This window comes from Pimephales promelas, chromosome 17 (assembly GCF_988280905.1).
Source record: "Pimephales promelas chromosome 17, fPimPro1.hap1.1, whole genome shotgun sequence".
Classification (NCBI taxonomy): domain Eukaryota; kingdom Metazoa; phylum Chordata; class Actinopteri; order Cypriniformes; family Leuciscidae; genus Pimephales; species Pimephales promelas.
Genome location: NC_142785.1, coordinates 2,848,329 through 2,871,449, shown reverse-complemented (window position 1 = coordinate 2,871,449; position 23,121 = coordinate 2,848,329). Strand labels below are relative to the sequence as shown.

Sequence of the window (23,121 nt, the reverse complement as noted above, 5' to 3'; positions counted from 1 at the left end):
CACTTGGACGTGACTCTGATTACAAGAGGTAAAACGATATAAATACTGTTCGTTTTCTCACACAGACCGCTCGTTTCGTGTCTTAGGCCATCAATGTGTACTTACATTTACGAGTCATTAAATCACGTTTAATTTGGACTTCTCTGTGCATGCTCTTTGAGGTGGTGACCATAGACCTGCATTATATGACTGAAAGACAAGAACGGTTTGACCTAAAAATTGAAACTACTGCGGAAACAACGACACCTACATCTTGGATGCCCTTGAGGTAAGATAAAACATATCAAAAATTAATTTCAAAGTGAACTATCCCTTTAATACCAAGTGTCAACAGGGCCATAAAGTTGGAAAACAGCTGTTTTTTGCAGTTGTGTATGTGGTTAGTCTTGTTCTCCTGTGTGAGAGTTGCATGCTTCATTTTCTGCAGCTCTAACCCTGAACTTCTCAACTTTCAGTATTTAACATTATTCACTCACTAAATTTTGATTATGACTTGGTGTGATGATCATTTGTAGTTCAAGTTGAACATAATGCTAAATTAGCATTTTATTCTATCACAGGTGAACACTAGTGTGATATTCGCTTGTACGAGTATTAATTTTATTTTCTGTTAATGTTATGGAGAAATTGAACCTTACGGCTTTGATGTGTTCAGCAGAAATACAAACATTCAATGTTTTTTAAAACCTTCCCTAACAGCTGTAAATTTGACCTCACGGCTGAAACGTTTTCACTGCGCTCAAATGTTTTGTGCCAATTAGTTTTTGAAAGGATTAAGCATTTCAGTGCCGAAGTCAAATGAAACCAGTGTGCAAATCTCTCTACACAATGATTCATACCTTCCCACTTTGTCAGGGGCGTTTCTAGGATGTGGTCACCAAAACTGCCTGTTTTGGCTCGGAGGGGATCAACTCGGAGAATACTTGCCTCTAAAGTTGCAATTAAAATATACTGGAAAGAATGTTTTCAAGTTGTGCATGATGACAGTGGCACTGGTGCCACTATTGTGGCATTTAAATTTGGCACCCTTAGAATAAACTGCACCTCAGATTAAGATTAGTAACTACAAGACACAAACTAGAGCAAACTGTTCAACCCCATGAACCCCTAAATGTAATGGCAGCTTCATTTAAGACAAAACAGGGCTGATATTATATTGTATTATATGTTCTTTTCTAAAACATTGGCTCTTATATTATTATATAAAAGAAAATTATGTCTTGAAATAGCCTGTATATAATTATATAGATATCTAATTATATATGTTTAGATATTAAAAATGCACAGATTTTTGATTACATTCATATCTTAAAAGGCTACTTTATGTGACTGTAACAGCATATTGCATTCCAACATCGAGCAAGTAACTTCAACAATAGGGTCCATTCCCAGGAAATGCATGATAAACTGATAAAATATATACCTTGCAATGTAAATGCAAATGGCTTTGGATTAAAGCATTTGCATATAAGTCCTTCGGGAAATAAAGAAAGTATAATGTACAGTCAGCTGGTCGTAATTGCAAAACAAACCCCTTCAGGGTAATGCAAGACCCTGATGCAATAATTTTTTTTTTTTTGCGAAAATGGCCAAGTAATTGTTAGGCTTGCTGTGGTAATCGGTGTTACCGGTGATTGCATTACTTGGCCACCGCCATGTCACCCACTGCCGTTTTGCTTTTGTATAGCAATTAGTGCTGTCAAACGATTAAAATACTTGGTTAATTAACTCGCGATTAATCTCACATATTTGATCTTTTATAAATGTGTCTTGATTTCTTTTTGTCCCATTCTTTTAATGCCCTTATCAACATGGAAAAGTGGATCGGCTTGCTTTGTGCAAATGTTTTTTTTTATGGAAAACAACACTGGCATATATACTGTGTTCAATTTCACACTAACAATCTCACTTGGAGCAAATAATCTCTCACACGATGTAACACTGTCCATCAATAAAAGGGTGAAAGAAATACTGACGAGGTCCTGATATTGACGAGGGGCCGGAGAATTCGCATTAGCTGTGTGTGTGTGTGGGGGCCATCAGTGGTATTTCAGACTGGATGAAAGAAATACTTGGATCGGTGTTCGTAGATCAACTGGTATTGACTATTTTTCAAAGATGGCTTCTTCCTGTATTCACGAAGTTGACTGTGTTTATAAAATATCTTTTTATTAAACTGTATGGACACTGACAAAGTTCTCAATGCTTCGGTTTGAATGTAGGGACCCTTAATATGCTACCGTGTTACTGTGGGGCTATTTTGAGCCTTGTTAGTGGTGATAACAAGCGATTTTTATTAGAGCCAGACCGATATATCGGCAGACCGGTATTATCGGCCGATATTAGGCATTTTCCAAACTATCGGTATCGGCAGTTATAATGGCCGATAAATTAATTTTAAAAAAAATAAAATAAAAACGGACGAAACACGCTTGAACATGTCATGAGTGTTGGAGTTGTATAGTTTGTCCACCAGAGGGCACTCTACACCGTCCCTGTTGGCAACACTCGTTGAGTTGGTCACGAGACATACATTGCTTGAATAGCAATTAAAAGAACATCCCCATCAGTTCTCTCAACTCAAATAAGCGACAAAATTTGTGACTATCATGTCCAGTTTCAAATAAATAAATAAAATATCGGCCGATATGTCGGAATATTGGATTTTAAAACCCAAAAATATTTGTATCGGTATCGGCCTTCAAAATCCTTTATCGGTCGGGCTCTAATTTTTATTTGTCATTACTCTGTGCCTTATATACTAGAATTATACTAGCATTATAGGCTAAACTGTTTTTAGAGATTAAACTATTTACATTCGGCAATAATGAAAACAAATCTCAGATAACGGTTGACTAGGCAACAATGTGTAATTAGACCAAAGGTTCATTTTGCGCCGGAGTTCTCCTTTAATCATAAATTTTCCCTGATATATCACTAGACATTAAGAAATTATGTTCATTTCAAATACTGACAACAGTGGTCTGGCCAGGATATTGTCATTTAAAAAGTGCAGTTGCAGCCCTCGACTGATGTTCATGTTGTCATGTTGTGTTTTGGTCTGATGCTCCAGCCTCCACCGATCTACCAATCACGGAGTCAGTAGTGTTGCGGCATTCGGGTTGCCAGCTCTTCTCTAGTTACCACAATTGCAGACACAAACGTGTCGGAATCGGATAAAAAAATTCTAACGTTGCGAAACCCCCAAAAACTCGATATGAATACGAAATACCTTGTTACAAAGTCCGAAGTTAATAATTAAAGCTACACTGTGTAACTCTTTTAGATTATTCTTAGCTAAAAACACTCAGTTCTTTCAAAAACATTTGTGCTCATTAATGTATATTTACTTCGTTCAAGTAATAAAGTATTCTCGTGAGTGTATAATATACCATTGAAAATACATACGGGTAAGGGGTTCTAATGTCGGTCGCCATGTTGCCCCACCATCTTGAAAGTACATTAGCCAAAGAGGGACATACCCGTTAATTCAAGCTTCGCCTTTCGCTTTTACATTTCGGTTAACACTCATGGACGAGGTCGAACTGGAAGCCATGTTAATCTTGGACTACATTGGCCTCCGTAGGAGTTAAAACAAAATCAGAATTGAGAGGAAGAGAAACTAATATTCACTGGATGGTCATATACCTTTTCACCACTAGATGGGGATAAAAATCACACAGTGTAGCTTTAACAGAATAAAACTCACAGTGTAGGATTCGTCACTCGCCATTAGAAGCTTCTGTAGCAGCCTACGTTCCTGAACATCTGGCAACCTCGAGTCAAGGGGGAAGGGGGACACACCCTAAATTTGAAAGTGATTGCAGTACCAGTTTTGGCCACAATCTTGCATACAGCTACTTTAATGGAAATATAAATTTTAATAAGAAAGTGGAACATTAACATCATCTTTTTGGAAATTGGTTGGGACAGCATTCAGTTTTACAGCTTGACGGTCAAATCCATACGATGATTGACCAATCAGAGGAAAGCGTTCCAGAGTGCCGTGTAAATAAATTCATGTTTGGTGCTTTAACATCTCCTCCCCGCAGACGCCGTGATGTTCAGCAGGTACTGTAGCAGAAGGCATGATGGGGGATGGGCAGGGAGCTATAAGCAGGTTCGAGGATACATAAAAGGGTAAATCACTCAGCTTCTCTACGCATTGAGCTTTGCTTATTAACACAACGTCATCCATCAAGTTGATGCATGATGAATGAAGCCTTGTGCTTCACATCTTCCCCTGCCTGTATTTCACATCTCACCCAAGACTGTGCCATAGGCTGCTGATGAATGATGATCAGCCGCTGTGGGCGTGTGTGTGTGTGTGTGTGTGTGCAGAAGCTGCACAGTGTGTTGCGGATGATAGTGGAATGTGTGGCTTGATGTTCATCTGTTGAGGTGTAATATGCTTCGCTGGATGGTCGTGGTCAGCCACAGCACAACGAGAGCCAAGCGACGGGCTCTATTTATTGTGGGGTTTCTTGAGTGCATTTTAAATATATATATATTTTTTTATCTTGCAAGTTGTTTTAAATTAAATTTTTGATGGTGATCATAGGTTGGACAGCCATAGTCGTCGATCGATGTGGGTATTTATTATGGCAAGGCAAATCTCATCAATTTACACATACTCTGAAAATACATTTTTATTACAAATAAAAAGCTACATGGTTATCAGCCAATGCCAATAATTACAAAATATCAAAATATGTCAAAATATTGGCAGTTTTATTAGCCTATAAAGGCAATATATATGTCACAAATCATCTACTTACGCTATTTATCTTACGTTCACAATCAAATATTTATTGGAATTTTTTTTTACATTTTGTAATTTGCTGAAGCATGCATCTCTCTATATAAAATGTATAGTTTATTGAACAGAATTATTTTGATGATGATCATATACATTTTAATGAGAAACAGGCATCTCTGTTGAGAAAGCAACACATTTTGAAATGTAATCCCATATATTTATCCCAAAAAAGTGATCAATATGTAAAAATGTATATATATAATTTTTTTGATTGTTTGATCAGTTACTAAATTCCACAGTTAAAGTATCAGGAGCAGATCCAGCCAATATGGTGAGAGCAGCTGAAGCAGAGATGCTGTGAGATCGAAGCACGTACAGTGTGTGTGTGTGTGTGTGTGTCGCGGCCCCTGAGAGGTGACGGATGATGAAATACAAATGCAGCGTACTGTACCTCTCCTGGTCTGTCTGATCTTTGGACTCAGCATGGCTGCCATCGATGGGCTCCTCTTCCTCTGCTCTGCATATTCCTCTTCCTCAGATCTTCTCTCTGTACATTCTCCCTCTTCCTCTCCTCCTCGCTCTCTCCGCTCTTCCCCGCTAGCTCGCTGACCTCATGTTGCAGGCACCGGCTGGTTGGGGGCTGGGGGAGGGATTCCTCACACACACACTGACGCGTGCACATGCTCACTCTCCGGTTCTTACTCGCAGACGCACACACGCACGCTGGTCCACACCCACCAAGCGTTGCATTATTCATCATGCGCTCCTCTACATTGACCAGTCAGTGTGTGTGTGTGTGTGTGTGTGTATGATTACAGCAGGCTGCCCAAAGCCACTCGCCTTCTAATTGGCGGCCTTCATGTGTGCTCGCGCTCCCTCCATCTCTGGGGAATCGCACCCTGCAAGCCTCTTTCATGTGTGTGTGTGCACACATCTCCATTAGGGATGTGCACTATTGGACTAGTCCAGCACTTATCTTGCAAGAAATTAGTCAACTGGTAAAATAATACTCAAGTTATTTGCGAATTGCATGTTTAGGCACCAATCTCTTATATATATATACAAACATACATACATACAGTACACACATATGAACTTTTATTACATATAATATATGAAGAGTTTGGTTCCAAAACGCGATAAACGCCATTTAAAAAAAAAATGAGTTACTGCAAAAATCGGACTTTTCAATACCGACCAGATACAAAACAATGTTTAATTTTACGTAAAATGGGATATCCGCCGTGTTATTATGTAATGTTTTCTCCCTTTCTTTCCAAACCGCGACAAACGCCAGTCTCCCTTTTCTGCAAAATGCCACATATCCGCTAAACCAATCACAACGCACCATTCCACGCAATGTAAACAGTAACGGCAGCGCTTTAACTAACCCGGCTTCCTAGGTTTTCTCTATTTTGTCCTTTCGATCAACAAACAAACAAAAAAATGAATAATTTTGACAGCATTGGTGAACCTGCGGAGGGTAAGGCATTCTGCATGGGTAAACGTGACATCGAAATCGAATCATTTACGTGAGGAAGAAGATGGACTCGAGAGGAGGAAATGCCGGCTGTTGCTTGTTCTCACACGACAGCATCAAACTTCTGTCACGCTGACACACTGACCCCCAGAGGATCTTTTGGAAAACTTTCAGTTGTTTTATTCAAAGTCAATGAAAACCGAGCAGGACCAAGCCAGTTTACAGCTGATCGCCGTCAAAAAAGTTCAGCGGCGACATCCCAAGGTTGACAACAGCGATATGCATAACGTTAGATCATGCTTAATAAATCATAATTCATGATGATGTGCTCGTCTTAGTTAATGTTTTAATTAAGGTTTTGTTCATCCATGAAGTCATGAATGAAAAACATTGAACTGTCAAAAAAAAACGTTGATAGTTCCTGATGATATTAATATGAATTAATGCATAATTCATTTATTCATGAATTCATGATAATTCATGACATGAACCCTTAAAGTGTTACCGAATATTGTTATATTAAAGCAATGGATTTATAGTATGCACAAGAAATTCAATGTGTATAAAATTTTTTTTGATTAATTGCATTTTGAAAAAAAATAAATTATTGGATTTATTGCATTTTGGGGGAAAAACGATCTTTTTTTATAATAAATCTTTGGAAATCAAAACCTGGATTTCATTTTTTATTGTTATTATAACCTACAAATGCTATGTGAAAATTTGAAACCGAAAATAGTGGTTTTCATCTTCCCATTTTCTTGCTAAAGAAAACACAGTTTTACTCAAATTCATCAAAATGGATTTATAGCGTTTTGGAACCAAACTCTTCATATATATATATATATATATGATAATGATAATAAAGTAATATGTGTGTGTGTGTATATATATACACACACACAAACACACACACACACACACACACACACACACACACACACACACACACACACACACACACACATACATACATATCTTAATTTGCTGCAAAACATATACACCATTAAACTGACGTCAATTTTTAATTTGTTTTATATGTTTGGAAAATGAGTAAATAATTACTTTTTTATTTTTTTTGGGTGGTGAAATATACTTTTAAGTCATATTTTTATATATCTTATAAGAACTAACATAAGAAAAGGTAAATTAATGTTTTAACGGTGACCATCTAATGTTTGCGAATAAAACCGTATATTTTCTCATTTAGTATGCGTCATACTCCATATTTGTTTTACATTTTAAGAGATTATACAATTTAAGTGATTTTCAAGTACTCCATTACCAGTGTGGGAATAATATTTAATATATATTTAATAGGTTAATAGGTGTCTCTGACATTGTCCCACAGGAACATTAAAATACAGTAGTGTAGATTAGTGTACAATGTTTTATAATAATAATTTATGCTATTTAGTGTCCATTTCATTCATTTAACATATTTAATTTTTTATTTATTTATTTATTTAAAATAACACAATTCATACTTTGCACTAGGGATCGACCGATATGGATTTTTTAGTGCCGATACCGATACCGATTTTTTTCCCATCAGCCTTAGCCGATGACCGATACGGGCTGCCGATTTTCTTGAGCCGATATTTGGAGCCGATACATTTTCCTCCCTCAATTTACATCTTAAAAATAACATGATGTTAACAAATGTTACAGGTCTCAATTTAATAAAAGTAACATTTAACTAACTTCAAAAATTAATATTTAACAAATAGTAAAAACATGTGAGAACAAGTAGATAAACAATTTAAAAAATATTAAAAACATGAAGTAGAACAAAAAAAGTTCAGTGCTGAAAATGAATATTTAAGCATAAATTAAATAATTACACTATTGCACACAGTAGCAACCAGCATAATAAAGTGCACAGTGCACACTGTACTTCATTTTAAAAGAAACGAACTATGTACTGCATGGTTTCAATTTTCCTACATAAAATAAAATGAGCATGTCTAGTCTCTAATATTACTGCGATTGCGAGGGAGACAAACTCCACACGCCCCAAACCTCAGCCAGGTGAGCGCTGAATAAATCTCCCACAAAAAGCACAGAATAACGTTGGCATTCCTTAATCCTATGACCAGAGTTCGTTACCGTATGCAGGGGCGCAACTACCCAGTTTCAGAGGGGTATGCAGCAACAATTTTAGCGCCCCCCCCCCCCAAAAAAAAAAAAAAAAAGGAAAAATAAATGTAATGTTAGTGTGCTGAGTAATAAGTGAGTAGGAAGAAATGAGAGCTAACATAAAAAAATAAGTGCAAAATTGTCACTTATTAACACAATTAAACTATAGCTACTCCACCTTGATGATCCCCCCTAACAAAACTATAAGCTCCATTGTAACACCAATACCAGTGTTTCTCACAGGATTTTAGGTAAAACTGTGGTAGGTGGACCTCTGTTTCTCTAGGGGGGTTCGGGGGCATGCTCCCCCGTAAGAAAATTTTTTGTTCTGTAATGTTAAATTCAGTAGTCTGGTGCACTTTGAGAGTTCAAAATTAAAAGCTCCAACCCATAGTCAGGGTGCAAATTAAACAAAGAAAAATTTGAACCTCTTTTAGTTAGTGTCTGTCTACATTACACTACTACATAATAATAGTTATAATATTAATTCCATGATAGTAATAGCCATAAAGACTATTGTAAAACAAATGCACAGAAAAATAAAGGAAACTTTCATAATTAGTTTTGCACTAATTTCTATACTTGATAAGCGCATAATGACATGTTTCATGGGCCAGTGTGTCAGAAAAAAAAAACTAAAGCTGACTTTTTTTGACCAATGCATTACACCAGCACAGCGCCGCCAATTAAGCAAAAAACAAAACAAAAACAAACAACAAACAAATGTATGAGTTTTGTTGGCCGTTAAGACAAATAAATTAAAAAAGGATTAAATGTATTGGCTGAAAAGCACGTCGGCCCAGCGGGAATCTCCCGGTAGTCCCGATGGCCACCGAGATATAGATAGCCTACATGCCTGGATGTCACATTTTAAATCCTACCTGTTGGCTTTCAGCAATGCATGCAGTTATTTCAATTTACATGCCATCTCCTTTTCTCTCTTTCTTTTTCTATTTGTAGCCCCACAGCATTTTGTTTTATCCATCTTTTTCGACGACAACTCACTACTTGTACCTCACTACCTGCTCGCTCAGCGCTCACGGCGCCCCCGCCCGCTCGCGATATTACCCGCCCCCCTTCTCCATGAGGGCGCCTACTCTAGCCTGGCTGTTAGTCCTCTAAAATTTTATATAACATTGAAGGAATGCAGAAATGGCACAACGGCAGCTACATATAGAAATACAAAATAGCATATATATAATTATTATTTTTTTTTTTTACCATCGCTTTGGCGCCCCCCATTGTGCTGCGCCCCTATGCGCCGCAAATAGCGCATACCCACTTTTTGCGCCACTGACCGTATGCATACTAGGGCTGTCAAAATTCCTCAAATGGCGTTTGCATATTCCCTCTAAAAAACATATTCGAACATCCCGTTGCGCGTTTTGTTGTTGACGCGCATTACATCAATAACAGGACACATTAATAAAAAGAGACATAACTACTAGTATTAGATGGTTTATTTGAGTTTAAACATATTTGACAACGTATTAAAAAGCAAGTAAATCAACTAATGGCCAAGACCGCAGAGCTCACTCTGTCTCGCCCTGGACTAGCTCAGGCACTCTCTCTCTCTCTCGCCCTCACGGTCTCTGCGCGTCGGTTAAATGAACAACAAACAAATGTTGAGTGCTAAACAAGAGTTTTGTGCAAGCAATTTAAGGTTGCGAGTCGCGACTCTTGTCCCAAATATAGCAGGCTTCAGTTCATTCAGTGATTGAAGTTTCACAGTATATAACCGACAGTGAGCGCTCCGAGCGAGCTGTGCAGCTGTGGTAACGTTATTAGTCTGCAACCGCGGGCGTGTTTTTCCACATTCAAATATTAATTTTTACCTTCAAAATTAATAGATATTCGAATGTAGAATATTCATAGACAGTCCTAATGCATACTGAACGGATAACCTACACCGTAACTATTTGCAGCTTCTTAATACAATGGCAAGCAGTTAAGTTTTATAGATGAGGCATTCGCGTTTTCCATTTGGACCCACAAACTTGCTTAGTTGCAAGCACATAACAGTTATAGGGCGACGTGTTTCCATTTTCAAAGTGTTTGACAATATTTCAGGAGTCAAACATTTAAAAGATCCTTTGAAAGTTTAAGTTACCATTCTCGTGAAGAGCAGGTTGCACTCTGCTAGTGGAGGAGGGCGGGGCACGTGAACTGCAGCATCTCCAGCAGCACGGAGCTGCCCGTGGCCGCCTGTCTATAAATAACGGCGGGAAAAAAAAAACTATCGGCGAACGCGCAGCGGTGTATCGGCCGATTCCGATACACGTAAAAACCTCAAATATCGGCCCGATATATCGGCCGGCCGATATATCGGTCGATCACTACTTTGCACGTGACGTCACAAGTACTGGCGGGCAAGAACGCCGTTCTCGAGTAACGAAACCCAGTAAACTAGTCAAGGATCTTGCCCGGACGTCGCCAGTTTTTATACAAAAGTTGGTGTTTCGAGGTGTAAATGACACGCTAGATAGTTGTGCGATTGGTTGCACTAACCAGATGAGATAAGCGACCTTCACAGTATAACGTTACACGTCTGTGCAGTGATCATTCCATCACTCAAGGTCATTTCAACATTTGTTTGAATACAACGGGTGTATGATCATGTAATTAATTGTGTCTTTAAGTTAACCTGTAGTTTCGTCAATCAGCGCCACCTGCTGGTTCGGCGAGTCAGCTGTTTGTGTTATGAGGCTAACTGTACGGTCACACCGCCGCCGCGAGAGCGGCAAAATTCATTGAAAAATGAATGACTTCTGGGCACTTTGACGCACTCGCCGGTGGCAGTGTAAACGCAGCTGTCGTATTTTGCTAACAACAACAAAAGTGTGTGATATGTTGTTTTGGGGTTTGTGATATCTATGATTTCATTGAGAACAGTACAACTAGATTATTTACGGAGGAATTATTACTTCTCGATTATCTAAAAAAAACCTTGTCTGCTTTACACAATTTAACTACCTTCACCTTGGAGTTAATCATAGTCCATCGTTATGCAGCTAGCTCGCTAACAGACTTGATAGCTACTAGAAAGACCTGGAACTACAGGACTCTACGTTGAAAATACCCGCCAGGCATCCATGGTAGTCACGTGAAAGTATGAATAGTTGCTTTCTCTGGTAATTAGTGATGTAGCTCAGTTACTAACTCAGTTACTTTTTGTGAGAAGCAACTAGTAACTACAACTAATGACTTTTTTTAAGTAACTTACCCAACACTGTCCTGTTTCTACTGGATATAACTGGTGTTATTTTACTGCACACTGGAGTGCTCAACAGCTATATTACTCAAATTGCCCGTCTCAGATCTCCATTTGATATTCGGCCCACCCTTTTTCTCCTCTTGACTTCATTTTCTCCCCCTGACTTGTTCCTAAGCCCCCCCCCCAGTATGGCAGATAATAGCATGGCTCCACCAGTGTGACTCGGGAAGCTCGGCCCTGTAGAGCGCAGCTGGTCCTCAGTTCGGAGGGGGCGGGAGGAGGGAGGCTGCAACACCCTGACGGAGAACTAAATGAGACTGCAATAAAACCTCATTCAAGAGCTGCTGCTTCAGGCGCAGGGTAACCACCACTGACCTGCCAATTCCCAAATATACTCTACCCTCTCAAATACAGCGCTTTGTTCTCTCGCAGCGCATGTCTGTCAAACCGTGCCCTCTGAGACTCCAAGACTATGTTTACATTACAGATCAGATGGTGCGTCGATTCCATGGATTTGCTTTTTGGCATTTTAAGTGTCTGTATCTTACATGTATATATATATTTCATAGATAGATAGATAGGTAGGTAGATAGATAGATAGATAGATAGATAGATAGATAGATAGATAGATAGATAGATAGATAGATAGATAGATAGATAGATGATAGATAGATAGATAGATAGATAGATAGATAGATAGATGGATAGATAGGTGGATAGATAGATAGATAGATAGATAGATAGATAGATAGATAGGTGGATAGATAGATAGGTGGATAGATAGATAGATAGATAGATAGATAGATAGATAGATAGATAGATAGATAGATAGATAGATAGATAGATAGATAGATAGATAGATAGATAGATAGATAGGTGGATAGATAGATAGATAGATAGATAGATAGATAGATAGATAGAAAGATAGATAGTTAGATTGATAGATAGATAGATAGATAGATAGATAGATAGATAGATAGATAGATAGATAGATAGATAGATAGATAGATAGATAGAAAGATAGATAGTTAGATTGATAGATAGATAGATAGATAGATAGATAGATCCTATCCTAACTTGCATAAATGAACTATAGTGTCTTACACTGTAATATAGATAGATAGATAGATAGATAGATAGATAGAAAGATAGATAGATAGTTAGATTGATAGATAGATAGATAGATAGATAGATAGATAGATCCTATCCTAACTTGCATAAATGAACTATAGTGTCTTGCACTGTAATATAGATAGATAGATAGATAGATAGATAGATAGTTAGATAGATAGATAGATAGATAGATAGATAGATAGATAGATCCTATCCTAACTTGCATAAATGAACTATAGTGTCTTACACTGTAATATAGATAGATAGATAGATAGATGATAGATAGATAGATATAGATAGATAGATCCTAACTTGCATAAATGTACTATAGTGTCTTGCACTGTAAAAAAGTATATGATGTCTGAATATTTTTTGGTTTGACTGTGTGTGTGTGTGTGTGTGTGTGTGTGTGTGTACAAGGACATTCTGATATATTAAGAAAATCGTTCTGGAATTGAATAATGTGGTCTATCTAATGTGAGTTCTGCCCGGAAAAATGCCCATCTGCGTTTTCACAAAATGATTTATTTCCTATAAACATCCCATTCGGCCGATGCTTTTATGCTGTATCTATTTTGGAAACCATCGTACCGCGTCCTAAACCACTCAGATGGGATGCACTTGACTGTCTGGTCATTCAATACCCTCATGAGTGTTTACATTATGTTTTAGTTCAAAATGCTTCTTTGTCCATTCTCAAAATGCATTGCGAGTGGTCAGGATGTTTAGTCTCCGGGGGATGTATTTTTCCAGTCGGATGATCAGAGCACCACGGCTGGATTCTTTGATCTCGAGTGGGCAGTTTCTGGTGCATGTCATGTCTTTCATATGGCTTTTTTCCTTAAAGAACCTTTTCTGCTTTGGCTGAAAATACATTTTATTTGTGGCTTTACTGAAAAGATCAGGTGTGATGTGTATATGTACACACACACACAAAATAGCTAGGTCCTTGATTATTACTTTCAGATTGCAGTGCATTTAAAAATATATATTTTTACTGTAGTATTAAAAAATGGCATGCATTTTTAACACATTGTTGTTGCAGTGTCTCAAACCCTCAGTCTATTATGACATTAGGGACCAAATGTTCAATAAACCTTCAGAAGTATTCTGATTAGCGCAGCTGCGGCTCTGTTGACTGAGATGCGATGTCACATGACTTATTGATTTTGGGAAGTATTAATAATTTAGGAGGGCACCTCCAGAGACATGACATGCAGTGATGGAGCAACAGGAGATGTTTATGGTAGATTTTCAAAATGATAATGATGCAGACCTTATTTTACTAATTATCACAAGACTTATTGAATGAAACTGTTATAAGGATAATTTAGTAACATGTTTGCGATTGAATCAACATAATTTCAGATGTAGAATGCGTTACAGGTGATATTTTACAGACCTCGTGCTCAGACCATCTGAGTCTGTGACTATTTTCTGGGTAAAATATCTGTTCTCCATACCATTTTGACTTGACTTTGATCCACTTTAGCCTAATAGCAGGGTTGAGTTTTGTTTACTTTGACTTCTGGTGGGAGTAATCGGATTACAGACCTCCAGATTCATTCAAATGAGTCATTTCAAGATGTGGAGCACCAAATAACAATACTTCAAACCTCATATGTCAGGCTTATGTGTGTTTATCCAGTTAACAATACGCATTTGGTTTGATAAGAGGAATTTAGTTCTTTCAAATTACATTATGCATGGTCTTTAAACCGCTATAAACTGTACCAAAAGAAAAAGTCTGGACAATTCATGCATCTTGATACACAGTCTCACAGGTGTAAATGTTATTTGTGTATTTGTTGCTCCACTGTTTAACAGAGAAATCTTAAAATGTCACTTTGTCAGGTCATGAGCAGATCTTCAAAAACAGCACAAACGAGCGGAAATCAATAGAATTGAGCCGAGTGTTAATTAGGAAACTGTTCCTCGAGAGAAACGAGATGAAAAAAAAATCAATATGTACATAATTATATTCACCTGCACCTTTTTTTCACAACAAGAACAGATGGTGAAAGTATAATAGTACATGAAGGTGTTGTATTTTGGTATTGCTGACAAGTTCTCTCCCCATTTACAGTCATTAAACTCATTTTAGAAGAACGTGCATCCCTTTAAAGTGACATAACATTTGTGATTCCTGAAGTAGCTAATTGTCCTTTGGTATTTCCTGAATAAATATAAGATGTATAGCTTCAAGTAATTTGCATTTATATTTATTTGTGTAGCATAAAAGTGCGGAACTCACACTTTCCAGATGTGATGTCAGTAGAGCTCCTCTAGGGGGCAGCAGTGAGAACCGAGGCTGTTTAGATATTTGCTACTCCCTAGTGGTACATAGAAGCTATTGCAGTATAAACGCCACTTACAAGTCCATAAATACATTAACATGAACTCCTATGAAGGTCCATCACTACATCTTGTATGATACAACAAGCTTTTGAGGAAAGTTTATTTGTACATCTCTCAATAATCATTGTATTGCATATCATGATTTGGACTAGTGTTCACCTCCACAACTCTTGGTTCTCTTGTGCGACAGAGTTTGGCGTTAGGAGACCTGCAAAGATGGATTTCTTTGGTGTAGAAGCTGCACTTATTCGACTGTCTAACTTCTCCCTGTGCGCCTTACACTTCTCAAGGCAGTCGGTGCACAGACAGTCCTCTCTCACTAAATACAGACCCTCGACTCTCTGGATGCCGTCCACCTCTGGAGGCTCGTCTGTAGGGATGGGGTTGGATTTGATGTTGATCTTCTGCAGTTTTGGGAGGTTTTGGATACACTTGGGCAACAGTGTCAGGAGGTTGTTGAAGAGCCCCAGTTCCCGAAGCTCTTTGAGAGCAGCCACAGATGTAGGGAGAGACTCGATGCGGTTCATTCCCAGGTTGAGGATCCTCAGGTTCCTCAAGAGCCCGAGCTCATGTGGCAAGCCGGAGGTGGTCAGATGATTGTTGCATAAGTTGAGGCTGTAGAGGTTCGGGAGACGGCCTATAGCCGCGGGAATCTGCTCCAGGTGGTTGCTGTGCAGATCCAGCAAACGGAGGTTCACAAACTTGTCGATGGTGTCTGGGATCTTCTTGAGGAGGTTGCGGCTGAGGTCCAGCTCGTCCACGTCGTTAAGCTTCAGGATGCACTTTGGAAATGTGGCGATCGACATGTTGCTGAGGTCGAGCCGACGTTTTCCGTCTACTGTCACCTTCAGAGCGTTCTTCGCCATCTTGAGTGTGATTTTTCTACCTGACGGATCATTCGATTTCTTCTTCCCTTTCGCCATTGTGTCTATGAACAAGGCAACATTGTGTAAGTTACTGTATTTCTGAGCCTAGTGGGCATCATTTAATGCAATGCAGATGTGCTTTTGGTCAAATTCTAAGGTAACGTCACATTTAACATTCGCGAAAAATTAAACGCATAATGATCTGGCAAGCTCTGTGAAAAACATCCACCCAAAAGGGGAGAAATTAAGTCAACAAATGAATCAATAAAAATATTCTAATTATTGAGTACAAGGGCAACCAATGGAAGCTTGTTTCCTCCACTGAATTAAAAAACAAAATTGCGACTTTTTATCTCGCAATTGCGACTTTATTTCTCACAATTTCTCTTTTCAATTCAGTGGAGGAAACAAGCTTCCAGCAATTCTGAGAAATAAAGTCAGAATTGTGAGAAATAAAGTCGCAATTGCGAGATATAAAGTCGCAATTCTGAGAAATAAAGTCACAATTCTGAGAAATAAAGTCGCAATTGCGAGATATAAAGACGCAATTCTGAGAAATAAAGTCGCAATTGCGAGATATAAAGACGCAATTCTGAGAAATAAAGTCGCAATTGCGAGATATAAAGTCGCAATTCTGAGAAATAAAGTCGCAATTGCGAGAAATAAAGTCAGTTCTGAGAAATAAAGTCGCAATTGTGAGATATAAAGTCGCAATTCTGAGAAATAAAGTGGCAATTGTGAGATATAAAGTCGCAATTCTGAGAAATAAAGTCGCAATTGTGAGATATAAAGTCGCAATTCTGAGAAATAAAGTGGCAATTGTGAGATATAAAGTCGCAATTCTGAGAAATAAAGTGGCAATTGTGAGATATAAAGTCGCAATTCTGAGAAATAAAGTCGCAATTGTGAGATATAAAGTCACAGTTCTGAGAAATAAAGTCGCAATTGTGAGATATAAAGTCGCAATTCTGAGAAATAAAGTGGCAATTGTGAGATATAAAGTCGCAATTCTGAGAAATAAAGTCGCAATTGTGAGATATAAAGTCACAATTCTGAGAAATAAAGTGGCAATTGCGAGATATAAAGTCGCAATTCTGAGAAATAAAGTCACAGTTCTGAGAAATAAAGTTGCAATTGCAAGATATAAAGTCGCAATTCTGAGAAATAAAGTGGCAATTGTGAGATATAAAGTCGCAATTCTGAGAAATAAAGTCGCAGTTGCGAGATATAAAGTCGCAATTCTGAGAAATAAAGTCGCAATTGTGAGATATAAAGTCACATTGTATCAAATATCAACATTTAAAAAATCAAAACCTGACGGCTTCTGCTATAAATCTTATGATGGGCCGTGGTTGGATCTTCCATCAGGACAACGATCCAAAACAAACATCAAAATCAACACAAAAATGTGTTGGGGAGCACAAAATGAAGTTTCTGCCATGACCGTCCCAGACCCTGACCTGAACCATATAGAAAATGAACTGAAGAGAAGAAGCACCAGCATGGATCTGGGAATCTGAAGGATCTGGAGAGATTCTGTTTGGAGGCAAACTCATCAGGCATTATAGCAGAAAACTCAGAGCAGTTATCTTGGCAAAAATGTATTTAATAAAAGGGTATGAATAATTGTGGCCAACGTGTTTTGGAGCAAAACATTTATTTTATAATGTGATTTACCCCCACTTTCAATTCTTTTACTTCACAGGAAGGTTAGGATTTTGCCAATTTTTTGGTATGAATGAAAGATCAAAAGGATAAACGATGCAGATTTATTTTTTTACAGCCATTTTTTATCATATTTACCATGCAGGGGTATGATTAATTCTGGGCACAACTGTATATCTTAAGAGTCTTGTTTTATTTCTTTAAGCTTATTCTTATTGTTACCTTAGCAATATGCTAAGGGCAAACGTGAAATTCCAATCAATCCGTCACGGTGGGTAGCAACGTTATGCAATGTTGACAGTTTCCTTGTGTAAATACACAAGCTGAAAGTCCCTGGAGACTCACTACTTATTGGGACAAAGTGTGTGAGTGTGTCTGATCGAGGTGACTGTCATGCATCAGTGCTGCTCCTGAAGGACAGACGAGCGCTTTGTCTAATGAAATGAAACGCTGCCCAAATCAAAAGGCCAATGTGTTTCTTAGTATGCCACCACACAGCTCATTGTGCCAACTTAATAACAATAATTAGTGGGTTGATTGCGATTTCACTTTTTTCATTTTAAATAGTGTGTAATGTTGCTGTTTCTGCAAAGTTGCAGACCAAAGCTAGCGAAGGCTTTCTCGGTTGCAGCATAATATATTGATATATACACCCGTAATATATTAATTATCATTGCCAAATTTCAAGATTTTCATGGATTTTGGACAGTAATTTTAATCTGTAATTTTAGGCATTTTACATTTGAATTATATACAATCCTATCTATATACATTTGAATCATATTCTATCTATCATCATCTTTCTATCTTTTAAAAATCATTAAACATTCAAATATATTATTATATTTTAAAAAATATCAAATTAAAGTAGTCTCGTCGCTTGATAAACTTATAATTGAGCCGCTGTAGGCACATGGGATATTTAAACCTTTTCTTTAATGACTTTATGGGCCGGCAAGAGCCAGTCCCTTAGATCCAGCTCTCAGATTCAATCAAAAATATCTTTATTTGTGTTCCGATGATGAACGAAGGTCTTACGGGGTTGGTACAGCATGGGGGTGAGCAATTAATGACTTAATTTTCATTTTTGGGTGAACTAACCCTTTAATATAGCTAGCTAAACAGTGTTCAAAACGGCAACATTACTAGAGAAATCGTGCTTCTTACCTGCTGTGATTGTATCTCTTTCTCTCGGAGCAGTTTAGAGCCGAAGACAGTCCCGTCTGGAAGTCTCCGACGACACTACAGCATGTGATGTGTGCACTTCATTACAGGCCGTCTGCGTCAAGGATCCGTCCATGTGAATAATGCACAAGCTTCTCTCCGAAACCCTGTAAGTAAAAACCAGCAGGGTAAGCGTGACTCACCTCATTTCCTCTGAGTAAAGAGCACTGCTTGTGGAGTCTGAAACCATGGCGTTGTGTTGCTCCATCTCCAGGCAACAGAGATGTGTCGTTCCGCCTGCTGCTTTTATTGCTTTGTTGTAGGCTTGCTGAGCTTAGATGTGTGCATAACTGTCAGTACTGTAGGTATGCATGCTATTGTAACATAATATTTGATCCCTTTCTGGTTTTCACTTTGAGACCAGCACTAAATAGTTAAACTATTTTAACTATTTTTAATATTTCATACATACACAGAGACGTCATCAGTTTTATTTAATTCATTTTGTTAGTTTGTACAGTAGTCTGGTCATTTTACATACACTCTAAAACATGCTGGGTTGTTTTAACCCAAGTTTGGGTCGAATATGGACAAACCCAATTGTTGGATTAAAAAAAATGCAATTTATAAAATTAACCCAACACCTGGGTTTGTCCATATTTGACCCAAAATTGGGTTAAAATAACCCAGCATTTTTTTAGAGTGTAGTAAGCTATGACCTATATTTTACAGTAAGTGGAGAAAACAGGTATGCCAGAGTATCGTCATACATGGAATATTATATATATGACAGTATGAATCCAAACTAGATTTATTTTTGACCTGTTAAGTATAACATTTCACTTACAGTCGCAAAATATCACTACACGTGCCATTGCATTTTACCGCCAAGAGGGGGCAGTAAACTTCTGTGATGCTCATTTATCTGATTGATGATGCAAACGTATTTTCATGAGAGATTATGCAACTTGCATCGGTATTTCACTACTTTCACTAAAAAAAAAAAACATTTGTTTTGCAAATTACTTGAAATACAATTTATAAATGTAGCCTAATATGACACAGATGAGATGTACTTCATCTTTAACCCCCGCAAGGCTTAAACGTGTCCCTGACTCAATGTCAATGCATGTTAGAGCTGCGTTACTGAAAGAAACGTGCACAGACAGACCTTAAAATGTGTCAGTGCCATTGTTTTGTCTCAAGATGCACGTTAGTAATGTTTTTTTCTATAAGGCACGTTTATAAAAGCTACTTAAATGCCCTAATTGAACTAAGGCCTAATCCTGGCTTAGTCTACTCTAAGCCCTGCCTGTGAATCCAGCCTTAAAGTCTTGTTTTAAATGGCAGATTTGCTTATTTTTCTTCACCTCAATCTAGTGTTGTCAAAAAACTCGGTACTTCGGTACCAAGTCGGTACTAAAAAAAGTTACGGTACCAGCTTTTCTAGGTACCGAATACCAGGTTAATCCAGTTCTAGACGCGCAGTCTGTTAGGTGCACAGTTGCGTCCTCTTCATAACGCTGATATGGCTCTCTCTCTCTGAATCCACTTGTTGACACGAAAGGAGGAAAGAGCCACATATGGAAATATTTTGGATTAGGCTAATGTCACGTTGCCATAAGAGGCCGATTACATGCAAATTCGCAATTTCAAATATAGGCGCGAGGCAAGCGCGCTCATAATAAAAACTCGTTGCATAGCAACGACAGACGCCGCGTGAGAGCAAGCGCTTTGGAGAGAATAAGCACGCGCAAAAATATAATAAAAAACACGCGCGACATGTGAACGGCCTCTAAAGTGCTTTTTGGGGTAGTTTTACGAGTACATGAGCACAGTAGTATCCAACCGACACTCATCGATGCATCCCTATTTATGTCATTTAATGTCAGTGCCAGTTCTAGGCGTATTCTTGCCTTTATAACTCAGCAGGTTTAAAAAGCCTATTCAAAATTAAATATGAATGCAGTTTTAGATTGAATAAAAGTACAGTCAAATCAAATAAAACATGTTTTTTTCTCCTGTAGCCTATAGTTTGGTAATGCTACAATAAGATACCATTTATCAACATTAGCTACTTCAACACATTGAGTGAACAATATATTTTTACAACATTAATTAATGTTTGTAAATGATATTTAATAGAAACACTTGATTGTTCATGTTTGTTCACTTCAATCATTGTGCATTAAATAAATGTTAACGGATTAAAACTTTACAAACAACTTTAACAATGTGTTAGTACTATTGTTTATTTTAGGTCATTTTATCTATTTTTTTTCTAAAGTGTTTATAATACAAATGTACAGTTTCCATACTTGTAACCGTGATAAACACTTAAATATATGTAAATTTAAACTAAGCTTTGGTACCGAAATTGGTACCGAGAACCGTGAATTTTTACTGGTATTGGTACCGAATACTGAAATTTTGGTACCGTGACAACACTACCTCAATCTTTAATCTCCGAGTCATGGATGTCTAGGTGAGTTGTGAGTCTTGTGACTTACAGTCATGCAAAAATATCACTACATTTGTCATTGCATTTTGCCACCAACAGTGCATAAACTTGATGTTTATTTACCCGATTGCAACAATATTTCAGAAGCATGCACCTGTGATCATGCATGCATTGAAATTGTACTTTTTTTGCATTGAAATTTTACTTGCAAATCACTCGAATATAATTGTAATTGCTAAAGTCTTTGTTTTAAACTGCAACTTTGCTTGTTGTTTTTTTTACCACCTCAAACTTTTAACTCTGAGTTCATTAGTAAAGTTTGCTAGGTGAGTTATGACTCACTTAATCCATCTTTTCATCAAAATGCAAAGTACATTGAGTGTGACTAATGGGCAGCCTTCACCTCAGGTCACCCGCAGGTCAGATCTAGGTCATCTGATACGGTGACGGCTGGTCTGGATGCATCATATACAGTATATCCCCTCATTTAGCTAAGGACGCGTGTCGTTCTGCTGAGTAGGGCGTGTTCCCCGATCAACGTACTGGTTTGGGTTTGAAATAATGTCTGTGTTTATTTTCTCCAGGACCAACAAAACCTTTACTGTTGCATTTGTATTGTGTTATTTTGGCTACTGATGAATGCAGATTGCACAATTCAATTATAATCATGCATTTTTGAGCATTAAAACTATAACAATCTATTATTATTTTTTTGGCTTAGTGTTTCTTCAGACGCTTTAGTGCATCTGTCGCTAAATTAAACATTAATTTCCTCTCCAAAAGACCATCAGCAAAGTGCATGTGTGGGAAAGGTGATCTAAGGGACGTTTCAGAGCTTCCTCACACACCGCTGCTTCACACTTACACACACACACGCAAGGATCTGGTTTCTGAGAAGCCCGACACCCTCTTGTTTTCTCCGGCTCATTCTGTGTCGTCTCCAGTTGATGATCAGTGATGATGGGACACTGGAGATTTGTGATTGTGTCCACTGGGAAATGAAGCTTGCTGGCAACAGTTAATGATGGGAAAGTAATTACAAATGTACAAATCTTGTCATTCAGATTTTTTTTTTCATCCACCAGGAGCAGGTCAAATCTTTAAGAAAGTAAAAGCTGCCCTAAATAGAAATTCTGGTATATTTAGATATGTGGTATGAGGACTTGTTTTAATGTATATTTTATTTTCACATAATCATTTGCCCAGAAGATAACTCTTGCACAGAAGTTACTAGTTTTCATTGTCCAAAGATGTATTTTACTCAACTGGATTATTAAGGATAAACCACCACCAAATCACTAGCAAAAAAATACAGAACTGCATGAACTTAATTCAAAGAGGCATTTTTAATTTGTTTCAGGAAGCAAGACTTTCCCTCACCTTGTGTAATCACACACTTCATAACTGACGTGACTTCAGGTTTTATGAATTCGCCCTTTCCTGTTCAGTAATAGCCCAGATTTAGCTCTGTCTTGTATTATCCGTTACACTTTTTTTAAGGTGTGTTATAAGCTCGAAGATGGTGTCTGGAAAACTGGCAAATGGACGTTTGTTTGAGTCAAGGATGTGGTTTTTGCTCAGACCTCAGCTGACCTGCTTTATAAATGTTTACCTGGATCCCGTTCAAAGAATCGAGTCTGAGACTCATCCCATGGTCAAAAATGGAAACCTTTCTTTTATGAGTTAATTTAAACCGTGTCTACTTTTAGGATAACGTTTCACTGGTTTTGGCGTGTCTCCCCACACTTATTTTAGGTTTATTTAGGTCATGTTAAAGCAACACAAGCTGTTTTTATCCCTCAACTGGTGAAATATTGACGCATGACTGTTACAAATTTCAACAAACTCGAATTGTGTTGTGTGTAAATCACAGGTTGCAGTCAGCAAAATATTGTTTGCATG

General features: G+C 37.8%; 2 protein-coding genes across 2 annotated transcripts in view; both read right to left on the bottom strand.

Moving 5' to 3' along the window:
- The window catches only part of arhgap22b (Rho GTPase activating protein 22b), a 36,894-nt gene extending 31,404 nt beyond the window's left edge, over positions 1–5,490 (bottom strand). Inside the window, exon 1 of the mRNA XM_039655294.2 lies at positions 5,211–5,490. Within this exon, the coding sequence (XP_039511228.2) occupies positions 5,211–5,253 (43 nt within the window). The 5' untranslated portion in view covers positions 5,254–5,490. The remainder of the gene's footprint in view (positions 1–5,210) is intronic.
- Positions 5,491–14,166: 8,676 nt separating this feature from the next.
- Positions 14,167–19,086, bottom strand: lrrc18b (leucine rich repeat containing 18b). The gene is made up of 2 exons (XM_039655369.2): positions 18,762–19,086; positions 14,167–15,991 (listed from the first exon to the last, which is right to left on the bottom strand). Exon 2 carries the CDS (start codon positions 15,984–15,986, stop codon positions 15,219–15,221), a length of 768 nt encoding a protein of 255 aa, XP_039511303.2. The 5' UTR covers positions 15,987–15,991; positions 18,762–19,086; the 3' UTR covers positions 14,167–15,218.
- Positions 19,087–23,121: the final 4,035 nt, after the last annotated feature.